Here is a 14,280-nt window from a genome sequence, read left to right on the forward strand (position 1 = left end):
CTAACAGGACCAGAGGTCAGGGATGATGGGAATTGTAGTCCCAAAACATCTGGAGGGCTGAATTTGGGGATGCCTGTTCTATGGGAAAGGGTGCCTTGGTTTTGGAATGGACTTCCGGAACAGATTAAGTTTGAGAACCAAGGTACCACTATACATACCTTGCAAATTAGTTTCTAGGTTGAAGTTTTTTGCTACCTGACATCTGGAAAGTGGTGTGGCTAGACTCCCTCCACATAACCAGGTTGTTTGTAATCCAATTAACGCAGCGAGATTTCACAGGCAATGCTAAGGCAATGCCTTTTGGCCTCCAAGGGGAAGCCAGACAATTTAGCATGAATGCACAGCCTCATCAATATTGCTCTTTCATTCTATGAGAAACTTCGTTTGGAACAGCTTGTGAAGATGCCACAGTATCTGTTTAAACTTCTGCATGCTGTTATTTTAAAGAACACTCAGCTTTTATCAGGCCAAACAAATCGAGGGACGTACCTTGTGTGAGTAATGTTGGTCCACGACCCTAGCTAATCCAAAGTCACCGATCTTCAGCACCAGATCCTCTGTGTTGATGAAGATGTTGGCGGGCTTCAAGTCCCTATGTAAGACATTAGCTGAATGGATGTACTTCAGGCCTCTGAGCAACTGGTACATGAAAAGTTTGGCATGTTCCTCAGAGAGAGGCCCTTGCTCCAGAAGACGGGCCAGGTCCGTCTCCATATATTCCTGGATGACGTACACCATGTTAAATTTGAACAGATCCCCTTGGAGATCAGCTCCTTTGGGCCCCAACACTTCGTAGACCTTTACGATGTTGTCGTGGTCCAGCCGGCGGATTATCTTGATCTCCCGGAAGGCGTGCTTCATGCTCTGAGCATCGCTCACCGCTATCTTCTTCACGGCCACCTTGCGGCAGCTCTTGCTGTCGACTGCTGAGAGCACAAGCCCGTTCACTCCAAAGCCCAGGGGCCTGAAGTTGATGAAACGGCAGCCCAAGTCATAGCCATACACGCTCGCGATGTAATTGCACTTCTCCGCCATGGTGGGGTCAGATCCGCCTTTGTCTCTGCAATGAAATGGCAGCGGAGGAGCCCAGCCTCCCAGTCACCAATACGGTTTAATAGAAAACAGTACATCGTTACCACGAATGAGAATCTGTGCAGTTCCTTGCTTGGAGCCCATAATCGTACAGGAGAAGGTTTTCAAGTCAAATGTTCAGAGGTTAAAAAGAAAAATAGACACAAGTACATAAAGTGGATTCGAGAATAGTCTTGGAAACAAGCTTGCAAACTTTAAATATTGACTCTCTTCGGTTCGGGTAAGCAAACAGGGGAGAGGCATAAAGTTGCCAATCTAGCAAGTGGTTTTCGTTGCAATATGCTGATAAACTAATGGACTCCAAGAGTTCTTAAATCTCGTCCTTCTTGTTTTGTTTTAAGTTTGGGAAAGTGAAGCTTCAACATATACATGCTTTTAATATTCAGTTGGCTACCTAAACATGGACCTTCAGACAGCAAATGGTGGAGAGGTTCTCCAGAAACCTTTATTCTCCATGAAGTGGACTCAGCATTTTTTTTCTAGTTCTGCAAGGCTCTGGTGAATCTTCTGTCACACATTCTTAAATGCAGGGTGGATTTTTCCATTTCGCCGTCACAAGACGTGATAAAAGACGGACGTGCTTTCCTCCCAATGCATCCCGCTCCCCATCAACTGGGTGCCACAAACAGCCATGCTCAGTTCTTCCCACATCCTTCCTTCATCACCATTCGGTCTTCATTGTGTCTGTCAAATCCTCACTTGTTATAGCCCCTCCTCCTGCAAGTGAAAAATAGATAATGAAGTAGTTTGCTACAGCGGTTTCTTTTATCCACACCCTACCTTCTCGAAGGTTAACACACCTAAAGAAAATACAAATTTAGTTATGCAGGATTAGAAAATACATCGTTACGGTCACCTAGGAGTTGGTGAATCTGTCAAACTGGGGTTTTCTCTTTCTCATTTTTCCAATCTTAAGTTCAATTCTCTTCATTTCCACATAGTTTGTGATGTTTTTAAAAGAGGTCCTCATTAAAATCCTGTGGTCCTCATTTATCCTGTGAACCCCCCTGAGACCTGCGGTTATGGGTACAGGGTGGTATACACATTTAATAAATACTAATAATAATAATAATTGAAATTCATCAGCACTTTACTTCAAAATTCTCCTGATATACACATTTTTTGCAATGTAATGTATTTCTGTATGTTCCTTTCACTAATATATATGCATCTAATGAAAAGAACATGCAAAAATGCATTGTATCAGTAACTTTGGCTGGAGAAGTGATTTACAAAATTTGCAGAAATGCAATTTTCGATGGGTAGCTACAGTATGTCTTGGTTTGCGAATTGGTTTGAAAAGTGTGAATTAGATAGGTTAGCCTTTAAACATGAACTGAATCATATTTCTCCCCCTTCCTAAGAAGGATCCTTTCTGTGCTGCTACTGATTGGATGCATGACGGCTGACCAAGGATAGACTTTGTTTGGAAAGAGCTTAACAATGGAGTAGAGGAACTGAATTGCTCTCCCATCTCTGGGGTCACCTCTATGTTCTATATTTCTACTCCACTGGTATAGTGGTAAATTCTGAACATCAGGTTTTCTGCATGAGAGCCATGCTCCTGTAGACATGCCCACCAGACTGCCAGTATTCTGTGGGAAATTTAGGTTGGTGTGATTCATGCAATTAAAGCAGATTAATAGTGCTCGGTTGCCCTAGTGCAACAAATCCAATTTTTTTTTTTTTTTAAAAAAAGACATTTTTGCAGTTAGGAAAGTGACGGTCAAATGCACTGAAAGGAGTGGAGATGAATTAATGATTAATGGGAAGATGCATAAACACCCCACAAGCAAATCAGAACAAATGCTGAATAATGACCACGTATAATTTAAGTTCCATTTAAGCATTGTACTTTGGAAAAGCACTTCAAGATGTGGGTGTTTGAATCCATATGTTTTGGGTTTTTTTAATGTATTTCTATTAAAGATTTTCTTGGTTTACAAAAGTATGTGCAATGTCTCTCTCTTTTTTTCCAAGTAACATTTTATACAGATCAGTTTCATTTGTTGAGACATTAGGAAGAAAAGGGGGAAAGAGGTGGAGGGGGGAAATGTGAGTGGGGGTGGGGTCAGGTGGCGATGTTTCTATTTTACTTAATATATGTGGGGTTTTGTGTCAGCGTCGCTTGTGCAGGTTCTCTGCTATTCACTTGTGTTCCTTTGGTGGTGAGAGAGGTTGGGGTTGGCCTAGGGTGTGGTTGTTTATTTGTGATTGGCTGTGGTGATCTTTGTTTTCATGTGTGAGTGGGGTGGGTGGGTGTTTTGGAACAGGTTAGCCATATTGATTTGTATGCTGTTGGTGGATTTTTGTCATTGTCTTGTTAGGCTGTGTATGTGATAAAGGGGAGCCATACCGGGGTGAAGGCGTCTTCTTCTATTTGTCCCCATGTCAGTTTCAGTTTATTAGTTAATTTTTCTAGTAGGGCTGTTTCCCATACTATTTGGTACCATTGGTCCATGCTTACTCCTGACAGGTCTCTCCAGTGTCTGGTTATGATGTTTCTGGCTGCTGAAAGTAGGTGGGTTATGAGTTCTTTGTGGTGTAAATGGGCATTATTGTCTTGGAAGATGTTTAGTAGGGCCAATTCTGGGGTGATTTCTAATACTTGCTTAGTTACTTTACATATTTCTCGTATGGCTGTTGTCCAGAATAGTTGGATTTTGGGGCACTCCCACCACATGTAGAGGTATGTGCCTGTGGAGGTGACCCTCTCCAGCTTTTTGGTGAGGTTCCTGGGCATATTAGCGCTAGTTTTCTTGGTGTTAGGTACCACCTGTAGCTGAGTTTCAAATCCGTATTTTTGTAATTCAGGAGGGCAACCAAGATGATCAATGGTCGGGAAACCAAGCCTCATAAGGAATAGTTGAGGGAGCTGGGAAAACTTTCTGACATTAAGAGTGGTTTGACAGTGGACTGGACTCCCTTGGGTAGTTGTGGACTCTCCTTCAATTGAGGTTTTTAAGCAGAGGTTGGAAGGCCATCGGTCATGGATGCTTTGGTCGAGATTCCTGCATATGCAACTCTACAATTCAATGATTCGATGATCAGGATGAACCAAAGACTATACAAAAGAAAGAAAGAACTTCTAACCAATGTAGACACTATGTCTTCAATAACAAGCCCCGCCGCCGCACTGAAGGAGCAGCAAATTGTTATTTATTTAGTTTTTTATGGTTGTATTCTTACTGGCAGGGAAGGGGAGAGGAATCTGTGAGGTTTTCTGTGTTCAGGTGCCAAAATAATCTGATCTCTGCACCTTGACTTGGGAGGGGCGTTAATATTTGCTGCTTTACCTCAGCTAGCAAAATGGATTGGGTCTGCTCTGCATGGTTCTCTGTGGCTCCCTCTGAACTGTGGAAATAAAAGGAAAAAAAGATAAGAAACTGCCTTACACCAAGCCAGACCACCTTAGTATTGTGTATACTGCCTGCTAGCATCTCTCCAGGTTTTTTTCCAGACGTGGCTGTCTCTCTGGAGGACTGTGCTTGAGATGAGGGGAGTGAGCAATGAGAAGTAGGAGCATGTTAGGAAAAAGGAGCAGAAATCCACTTTCCCTCCCTATCAGCACCATAAAACTCAAAGGGGCTGTAATGGTAAGATACATTTGAAAGTCTCTGGCTATTTTGCAAAGCTGTCTGTAAAACTTTAAGATTTAGGTATATTTAGGAGGGATGTGGGTGGCGCTGTGGGTTAAACCACAGAGCCTAGGGCTTGCCGATCAGAAGGTCGGCAGTTCAAATCCCTGTGACGGGGTGAGCTCCCATTGCTCGGTCCCTGCTCCTGCCAACCTAGCAGTTCGAAAGCACATCAAAGTGCAAGTAGATAAATAGGTGCTGCTCTGGCGGGAAGGTAAACAGTGTTTCCGTGTGCTGCTCTGGTTCGCCACAAATGGATTAGTCATGCTGGCCATATGACCCAGAAGCCAATAAACGAGATGAGTGCCGCAACCCCAGAGTCAGCCACGACTGGACCTAATGGTCAGCGGCCCTTTTACCTTTACCTTTAGGAGGGTCTGGTGTTCCCTGTTTGTTCAGGTTGTACGAAGATGTTTTTTTGTTTTTTAATTACACCAAATTAGAAACTGAGAGGCATTTCTTGCAGATTTTGGTGGGAAATTAATCACCCCAAAGTTTTGCTCTAAAAATGTCAGCCACCTAGACTCCATTTTGGCACCCTGTGCCAACAACAATTCTTCCTTCTCCCCAGAGTGCCAGGCCAGGATTTATCAAAACGAACCATGAAATGCCACCTCTCTCATTAAGGCTTCAATCCTGTGTTGGAGATAGGCATGGCTAAGTCCCAAATCTACCATATATATATATATATATATATATATATATATATATATATCCTTGCAGAACAGCAGGCTGATAAAACCTGACTTCAGGGCATCCCAGCCCAGTCCAGTTTCATAACAGAATCTTGTTATGAGAAAAAGTTGAAGCAAAAATGCAGGCGACATGAAGTGGAACGGAAGCAAAGCCTTGGGTTTTTTGGTGTGTTTTTTTACCATAGCTGAACTGGAACAGGAGCTGAATTACAAAACATATCGATTCAAACGCCCGCATCTTGAAGTGCTTTCCCAAAGCTCGGCACCGCCAGGTCGCTCTGGTGTGTACTCCTCAAGCGAATGCAACTAGAAGTCTGCCTCTGATAATGATCTCTGCATTTCTGCAGCGCTGACTGATCGCAGGCTATGTTTAGCAACCCATTCCTGTGCCAAATGAACAGAGGCCAACTAGGGGGGTGAAAAATGCAACAGCTATTTCAGCAGGCCCAAGCAGAACTGTAAGAGAGACGCGTGCTGAGCACTGTCACCAGTTTTTAGGTGCCACACAAGCCCTTGCACCAGGCGTGGTGAAGGTCAGGCCAAGGTGCTGCATGTGGCCCACCAAGGCTTTCCATCTGGCCCTTGAGACTCTTTTCAGGGCACACTGCCTACCCATGAGCGTCCCCTGCTGGTCCTGCTTCACACGCCCCTTGAGTGCTTCTGGCTGCCAGGATCACAGAATCATAGAACCATACAATTGTAGAGTAGGAAGGAATCTCAACTAAAGCATCCATGACAGATGACCATCTAACCTCTGATTCTAAACCTCCAAAGAAGGAGAGTCCACAATCTCTTGAGGCAGACTGTTCCATTCTGCCCTCCAGAGCAGGAGAAAACAAGCTTGCTCCATCTTCCATGGGACAGCCCTTGAGATTTTTGAAGAGAGCTATATCTCTTCTCTGTTTCCGCTTTTCTAGGCTAAACATATCCAGCTCCTTCAACCATTCCTCATAAGGCTTGGCTTCGTCTCCCTCCCAGGCAAATTTGATGAGCATCCCCTCAATTTCTTCATCCAAGTCGTTTATAAAGACATTGAACAATAACGGGCCCAGGACAGAACACTGCAGTACCCCACATGTCACTTTCCCCAAGGTGACAAGGAACCATTAATGAGTTCTCAACGGGGTCGGTCAGTCAACCAGTTACCTCGTTCAAGCCACATTTTACCAGCTTCCTCGAAAGCGACAGATCTACACGGGTCGCATATAACATTAAAAATGTGTTATCAAAATGTGACACCAGAGGGCATGTTGAGCTGTGAGCCTTCAACAATGGGAAGCTGAGTTAATAAAGTTTGTACAGATCAAAGTAGATCCAGCCCTTGAGCTCTGATAATGCTTTTTGCTTGGCTGGATGTAGAGCAAAGATGGATGGGTGAATGCAGAAGCCAGCCTATGTCACATAGGTAATATTTACATTTTTGGCTGTGCCTACTTTTCGCCTCAGGGACACTGGTGACCACAGAGCCTAGGACTTGCTGATCAGAAGGTTGGTGGTTCGAATCCCCACAACGGGGTGAGCTCCCGTCGCTCAGTCCCTGCTTCTGCCAACCTAGCAGTTCGAAAGCACGTCAAAGTGCAAGTAGATAAATAGGTACCGCTCCAGTGGGAAGGTAAACGGCATTTCCGTGCACTGCTCTGGTTCGCCAGAAGCGGCTTAGTCATGCTGGCCACATGACCTGGGAGCTGTATGCTGGCTCCCTCGGCCAATAAAGTGAGATGAGCGCCTCAACCCCAGAGTCGGTCACGACTGGACCTAATGGTCAGGGGTCCCTTTACCTTTACCTTACTTTTCGCCTCAGGCCCTTTCCACACCCACATGCATGCTCAGGCTGAAACAGCTCTCCCATCCATACCTTACACCGACCCACATCATGAAGTCATGCAGGTTGGTGAAGATATATGATGTCCCACTCATAGCTGTCAACTTTTCCCTTTTCTTGCGAGGACTCCTATTCGGAATAAGGGAAGTTCCCTTTAAAAAAGGAAAAAGTTGACAGCTATGGTCCCACTTCTCATTAGATATCACCAATGCTGCAGATATGCAAGGCAACAAGGTGCAAAGTAGACCAGGGTTATTACACCAACAGTAGGGAACCTCCATCCCTCAGGCCATTTATGGCCCACCAGACCTCCTCCCCATTTGACCCACGAGACCATTTTGGACAAGTTTTCCCTGCTTTGCACAACACTTCGCAAGTGCCCAGCCACCAGCTGGATGTCTGGTGCTAGGGAAGCGCTGGAATTAACTGTTGGAACTCAGCACACTTCTAAGTGTAGAAGCCTTTGGGGAGTTAGAACTCCATGCCATTTATCACTTCCCCAAGGCCAAACAATAAGTCAGAGGCTGGACATGAGACTCTCAGGGAGCATAGTCAATGGCTTGTGGCTGGCTTTTGGATTCAGTCCCTTGAGGAATTGGATTGTTTTCACCAGGGACACTTAATTAGCTCACACTTACAGGATCTTCAGAGGAATAATAATAATAATAATTTATTATTTATACCCCGCCCATCTGGCTGGGTTTCCCCAGCCACTCTGGACAGCTTCTGACAGCATATTAAAATACAATAACCTATTAAACATTAAAAGCTTCCCTAAACAGGGCTGCCTTCAGGTATCTTCTAAAAGTCTGGTAGTTATTTTTCTCTTTGACATCTGGCGGGAGGGCGTTCCACAGGGTGGGTGCCACTATTGAGAAGGTCCTCTGCCTGGTTCCATGTAACTTGGCATCTTGCAGTGAGGGAACCGCCAGAAGGCCCTCGGCGCTGGATCTCAGTGTCCGGGCAGAACAATAGGGGTGGAGACGCTCCTTCAGGTATACTGTACCGAGGCCATTTAGGGCTTTAAAGGTCAGCACCAACACTTTGAATTGTGCTCGGAAATGTACTGGGAGAAAAGTCTAAGGAGTAAATCTGGAGTGAAGTCCCTAAGACAGTTGGGTGGCGCCTTGTATGGCTCCTTCCAGCAACTCCTGCAGCCAAGCTGGTGCCAGACATATTGCTCTGCTTTCCTTTGAACCACATCAGTGAGGCTGAGAAGGGGGTTCTGTCATCTGGGCAGCCCAGAACCTCCAGACACACTGCCCAAGCTTGCACCCCAGGAAGGTCACTTTGGTGTTGCTAACGCAGCAGTTTGACTTCACCCCCAGAGGCGCACTCCATTATCTCTTGAGACAAATGGATGCAAAAAACAACCACTTGTTGACAATGACAGAAACTGATGGAAAGTGTTTCATAGAGGCAACAGTCCATCTCCTCAAGGGGAACCCAGTCATGTATCTCCTTTCCAGCATTTCCACCTCTCTGGCCAGTTCTTCAGCTACAGAGAAGATTTATAGCTGCGGCCATCATTTGACTGCAAGCAGGTCGAAGTGACGAAGGTTCAGCTGCCTTTTAAATCTCCTGTCCTTGCGCCTTGTGAGATTGCCAAATCCCTAAACACTCTAGCCAAAGGCCCTGTCACACTTGGCTAATGGGCTCTGCATTACGAGCTGTCCATCCTGGGCTTTCCCCCCTTGAAAGCGTGTCTGGCCTAATACACTGCGGGCATAATAACCGGGCAGAGCTTCCACTGAATTCAAGGTTCAGCAGTAAATCATCCCAAAGCACGGCGCTTCAGCCTGACTCTTGGCTGCAAGCCTGCAGGCTTTGTCAGGGAAGCCAAACCATTACATCATGCAGATATTTATTTATTTTACTTACTTACTTTATTTTACTTACCTACTTACTTTATTTTACTTACTTACTTACTTTATTTTACTTACTTACTTACTTTATTTTACTTACTTACTTACTTACTTACTTACTTTATTTTACTTACTTATTTTACTTACTTTAATTTTACTTACTTTAATTTTACTTACTTACTTACTTACTTTAGACAGGCTGGGCCTGAGGCACCTTTGCCAAGCAGACAAAGAGGAAACAGAGGCAGGGCTGCTAATGAGGTCACGGCTGATGGCTTTGCAGGAAAAGGGTTCTAGGAAGAGATTCTGTTTTGCTAAGGCTGAGAATGTCAATTACTTTGGGTTGCATTCAGCTAACTTTTACTCAGAGCAGACACACCAGAATTAATGGACCTAACTACGTAGTTGCTACCATTTATTTTAACAGGTCTACTCTGAGTACAAGTTAGTTTAATACAAAATAAAGATATGGCAAGAATTTGTTTGTTTTTCTGTTTGTGTTCTTTATTTGTGTTATAAAATGAATTAAAAAATGGGGGGGGGGGAGTTAGTTGAATACAACCCTTCAAATCTAAAGAAAGCCCATGGATTTTTTTCTGGGGAGTGGAGAATGTGCTTTAAACGTGCTTTGAATGTGTGGTGTTATAAGCTGCCTTCAGTGCCTTACAGCAGAGCTTGAAAACCCATCACCCTCCAGATGTTACTAGACTTCAGCCAGCATAAGGCCAATGGTCCAGGGTCCATGGGACTTGTAGTCTATCAACATCTGGAGGTCCACATCCCTGCCTTGGATGTGGGATACAAGAGAACTGGTCTTCAAAGCTTTCCTTGAAATAATTCTGTTGGGTTTCCCCACCCAGACTTGTTCTATCATTGAGGGTTTGGCACAGATATTGGCTTGTGTATATCGCACCCGCCTATGCAGAGAGTGTGCGGCACAAATTAGATTGGTAAAGAGCAGCCCTCGGCAGGAACGGCATCTGCTTTGCCGGGAAAATGTTCTTTATCAGATTTACAAACATTTCTGCAAACATCCATGATCTCACAGAATCTTTTAAAAGCATCACGCCATGCACAGCTTTCAATTCCCCTAATGCAAGGCTGAGAATTATCCATCCCACGCATAATCTTTAAACTCCTAGAAACAATATCCTTTAGTAGGAACATTGAGGACATTCCCAGCCCTTCGTGGAAGTGGTGCTGATTTAACCTCATGACTCCTGCACACAAAGCAAGCCTTCCCTAAGAAAGACACTGGGCAGGATTCACCCTATGAGCTCTGACAGGAGAACTGTTGGCATCTTTCTGTCTCAGGAGACAATGGAAGAAGAAGAGTTTGGATTTGATATTCCGCTTTATCACTACCCGAAGGAGTCTCAAAGCGGCTAACATTCTCCTTTCCCTTCCTCCCCCACAACAAACACTCTGTGAGGTGAGTGGGGCTGAGAGACTTCAGAGAAGTGTGACTAGCCCAAGGTCCCCCAGCAGCTGCATGTGGAGGAGCAGAGACGCGAACCCGGTTCACCAGATTACGAGTCTACCGCTCTTAACCACTACACCACACTGGCTCCACACCACACTGGAGGAGTGTGCCTTTGGGGGTGAAGTCAAACCGCTGGAAGGTTACAGCGCCTGTTGTGGCTGTAGAGACCGATGTGGGAGAGACATGTTTTGTTGCAGCTGGGGCAGCTGAAGGCATCTGGTTGCACTGTCACAGATGCAGCACAGAATTTCTTCTCTCTGCACTCCTCCCGGCCGTCATTCCTCCTCTGGTCATTGCTGTGAATGCATGATCTGACTGTCTGTCTCTAGGCACTGCAGTTGTCTACAAGGGATTTCCACTAGACGGGGTTGATGTTGCTAACCTTCATGTCACATCTGCAAACATCTTTGCAAAACAGAGTTGGTCTGCCAGTGGACCTGGTGCCGTCAGAGAAACTGAGTTTGCACAATAGGGCTTCCCCTTCCTTTCTTCTCCCTGTGTGCTTCCTGAAATTAGGCTGATGAAGCCCCAGAACAGTACTAGAGTGGGGAGGACGGTGGGATTAATAATAATAATAATAATAATAATAATAATATAATAATAATAATAATTTATTAATTATACCCCACCCATCTGGCTGAGTTTCCCCAGCCACTCTGATCGGCTCCCAGTCGAGAGTTAAAAACAATACAGCATTAAATATTAAAAACTTCCTTAAACAGGGCTGACTTCAGATGTCTTTTAAAAATAAGATAGCTGCTTATTTCCTTGACATCTGAAGGGAGGGTGTTCCACAGGGCAGGTGCCACTACCGAGAAGGCCCTCCGTCTGGATCCCTATAACCTCACTTCACGCAATAAGGGAACCGCCGGAAGGCCTCGGTGCTGGATCTCAGGGTCCGGGCTGAATGATGGGGGTGGAGATGCTCCTTCAGGTATACTGGGCCGAGGCCATTAGGGCTTTAAAGGTCAGCACCAACACTTTGAATTGTGCTCGGAAACGTACTGGGAGCCAATGCAGATCTCTCAGGACCGGTGTTATGTGGTCCCAGTGGCTGCTCCCAGTCACCAGTCTAGCTGCCGCATTCTGGATTAATTGCAGTTTCCGGGTCACCTTCAAAGGTAGCCCCACGTAGAGCACATTGCAGTAGTCCAAGCGGGAGATAACTACCGTCTGGCAAGCTGAAACACAACACTGAATTCCACCCACTCTCTCGTTCCCCCTCCCCTTCCATTTTGATCCCGCAACTGAGTTTATGAAATCCATTAAGGCCTTAATGGAAAATACAAAAGCAGTGTATCATTATTATGACTCATTCATTCATTCCATTTCTTATTTAAACCAGAGATTGTTGACTCTTGTATTCTTGGTGTACGCACAACTCATTTCTATGGTGGAAATTTGTAGGCAGGTTGTGGTCTAGCGCATAGGTCCTCAACCTATGGGGATGCACAAGGCCACATCAGACATCCATAACACAGCTGTTGCTACCAGGCTGGATTCCATCTTAGGCCGACCAGACCAAAGGAGCACTACATGTGTATCTGGACTAGAAGACATTATTTTGATGAGATGCTCATTTTACAGATTTCCACAAGTGCTGCAACATGACAGGAGAAAGGCAGGAGCTTTTTTAAAATAAGATACACATAGGGACGCGGGTGGCGCTGTGGGTTAAATCACAGAGCCTAGGACTTGCCGATCAGAAGGTCGGCGGTTTGAATCCCCATGACGGGGTGAGCTCCCGTTGCTCGCTCCCTGCTCCTGCCAACCTAGCAGTTCAAAAGCACGTCAAAATGCAAGTAGATAAATAGGTACCACACCAGCAGGAAGGTAAACTGTGTTTCTGTGCGCTGCTCTGGTTCGCCAAAAGCGGCTTAGTCATTCTGGCCACATGACCCGGATGCTGTACCCCGGCTCCCTCGACCAATAAAGCGAGATGAGCGCCACAACCCCAGAGTCAGTCACAACTGGACCTAATGGCCAGGGGTCCCTTTACCTTTACACATTTCTGGCCAAATACTTATGTCTTTCTCTTGCCACATTGCAGGGCTAGTATTCCTTCAGTAGTAATGCTGAAGTAACACTGGGCATACTGCTCTGTGAACTGCCACTTCAAGATGAATAATGTGCATTATTAGCACTACAGTAATATCTCTGGTTACGAACCGTCCTCCTTGTGAACGCTGCAGGTTGTGAGCTCCGCTAACCCAGAAGTAGGTGCTCCTGGTTGTGAACTTTGCCCCGGGATGCGAGAGGAAATTGTGCACCAGAGGCATGTGCACAGCAGAAGGCCCCATTAGCGAAAGTGCACCTCAGATTAAGAACGGTTTTGAGTTGAGAACGGACCTCCTGAACGAATTAAGTTCGTAACCAGAGGTACTACTGTATTAAGTATGAATCAAAAGTGGGTCCCATGTTGCAGCCGGGGAATCAGAAGTGGGTCTCTGGTCCAGAAATAATAATAATAATAATAATAATAATAATAATAATAATACAGTGGTACCTCCGGTTGCGGACGGGATCCGTTCCGGAGCTCTGGTCGGATCCCGAGGTATCTGCAACTAGAGGGACTGCTTGTGCGGACATGCGCGCAGCGGTAGAACGCTTCTGGGCATGCACACATGGCAAATACCTGGAAATATACTTCTGGGTTTGCAGCTTACTTATCTCGAAGTTTACATAACCGAAGGGATACATGAGCGGAGGTACAACTGTAACAATAATAATTTATACCCCGCCCATCTGGCTGGGTTTCCCTAGCCACTCTGGGCGGCTCCCAACAGAATATTAAAAACACGATAAAACATTGAACATTAAAAACTTCCCTCAACAGGGCTGCTCTCAGGTGTCTTCTAAAAGTCAGATAGTTGTTATTTCCTTGACATCTGATGGGAGGGGGTTCCACAGGGCAGGCACAACCACCAAGAAGGCCCTACTGAGAAATACCACTTGCTGGAAAACACAGGAGAGTGTGCTCTTGTGGTCGGATCCCGCTGGTGGGTTTGCCACAGACAGCCACACTGAGAACAGGAAGCTAGACTAGATGGTCCACTGGCCTGATCTAGCGGGCTCTTCTTAATGTTCTTAAAACTAGATTGCCAATTGATTTCAATGGGTTTACTCTGAGTATGATTTAGTAGACTGACGTGCCAAGTTCGTGCCTTCAGCTCTGACCTAAGCCAAACCTGTCTTCTTCTTCCCATTGCCTCCTCTGCCCCTATGCTCTCCAGAAAACGCTCGGAAAATACGTTTCTATGGCAACCAAATGGCATTATTAAGAATACCACAACAAGTGTGAAGTTTACAATTTTCTCTCCAATTTATAAGGGCGCAGCATGCGATATAGCTGGTTGCGCTTTCAAAGGGCGAAGCCCAGCCCAGAGGAGGGAAAGGTTGCATTTTTCCAAAGAAAGTCCTCCAATTCCTCTGGAGAAGAGTAAAACACACATGCTGAATCCAGCCCTGGCAGAGAGGAATAATCAGCCGTAACATCAACAGTCGAGGGCTCGACAAGGTGATGTTAGCAAACAGCCTTCCCTGGATCGATTTCCGTCAGGCGTGGGAAGGAGAATCTGTGAAGATCTGCTGATGTGCGCAGCAGCAGTGCTGCAAGGTCTTGAGTCTCTTTCAATGTCTAAGAAGTGAGTGGGAAGCTTCAGCCTGCAGAAGCTCAGAGCAGAGA

The 14,280-nt window shown here is 45.5% G+C and overlaps 2 protein-coding genes across 5 annotated transcripts in view; both read right to left on the minus strand.

Moving 5' to 3' along the window:
* Positions 1-14,280, minus strand: part of ELAC1 (elaC ribonuclease Z 1) — a 218,386-nt gene that overhangs the window by 110,263 nt on the left and 93,843 nt on the right. The gene's annotated exons all lie outside the window — the stretch shown is intronic.
* The window catches only part of MAPK4 (mitogen-activated protein kinase 4), a 93,720-nt gene that overhangs the window by 48,035 nt on the left and 31,405 nt on the right, over positions 1-14,280 (minus strand). The window contains exons 1-2 of one of the 4 annotated variants that reach the window (XM_079994897.1): positions 4,389-4,452; positions 490-1,809 (exon numbers count right to left, since the gene is read on the minus strand). In XM_079994897.1, the coding sequence (XP_079851023.1) occupies positions 490-1,035 (546 nt within the window). In that variant the 5' untranslated portion in view covers positions 1,036-1,809; positions 4,389-4,452. Of the gene's footprint in view, positions 1-489; positions 1,810-4,388; positions 4,453-14,280 lie in introns of those variants that run through there. The other 3 variants (XM_079994900.1, XM_079994899.1, XM_079994898.1) reach the window with 3 other exon arrangements.

Source organism: Podarcis cretensis, assembly GCF_951804945.1.
Source record: "Podarcis cretensis genome assembly, chromosome: 11".
Classification (NCBI taxonomy): domain Eukaryota; kingdom Metazoa; phylum Chordata; class Lepidosauria; order Squamata; family Lacertidae; genus Podarcis; species Podarcis cretensis.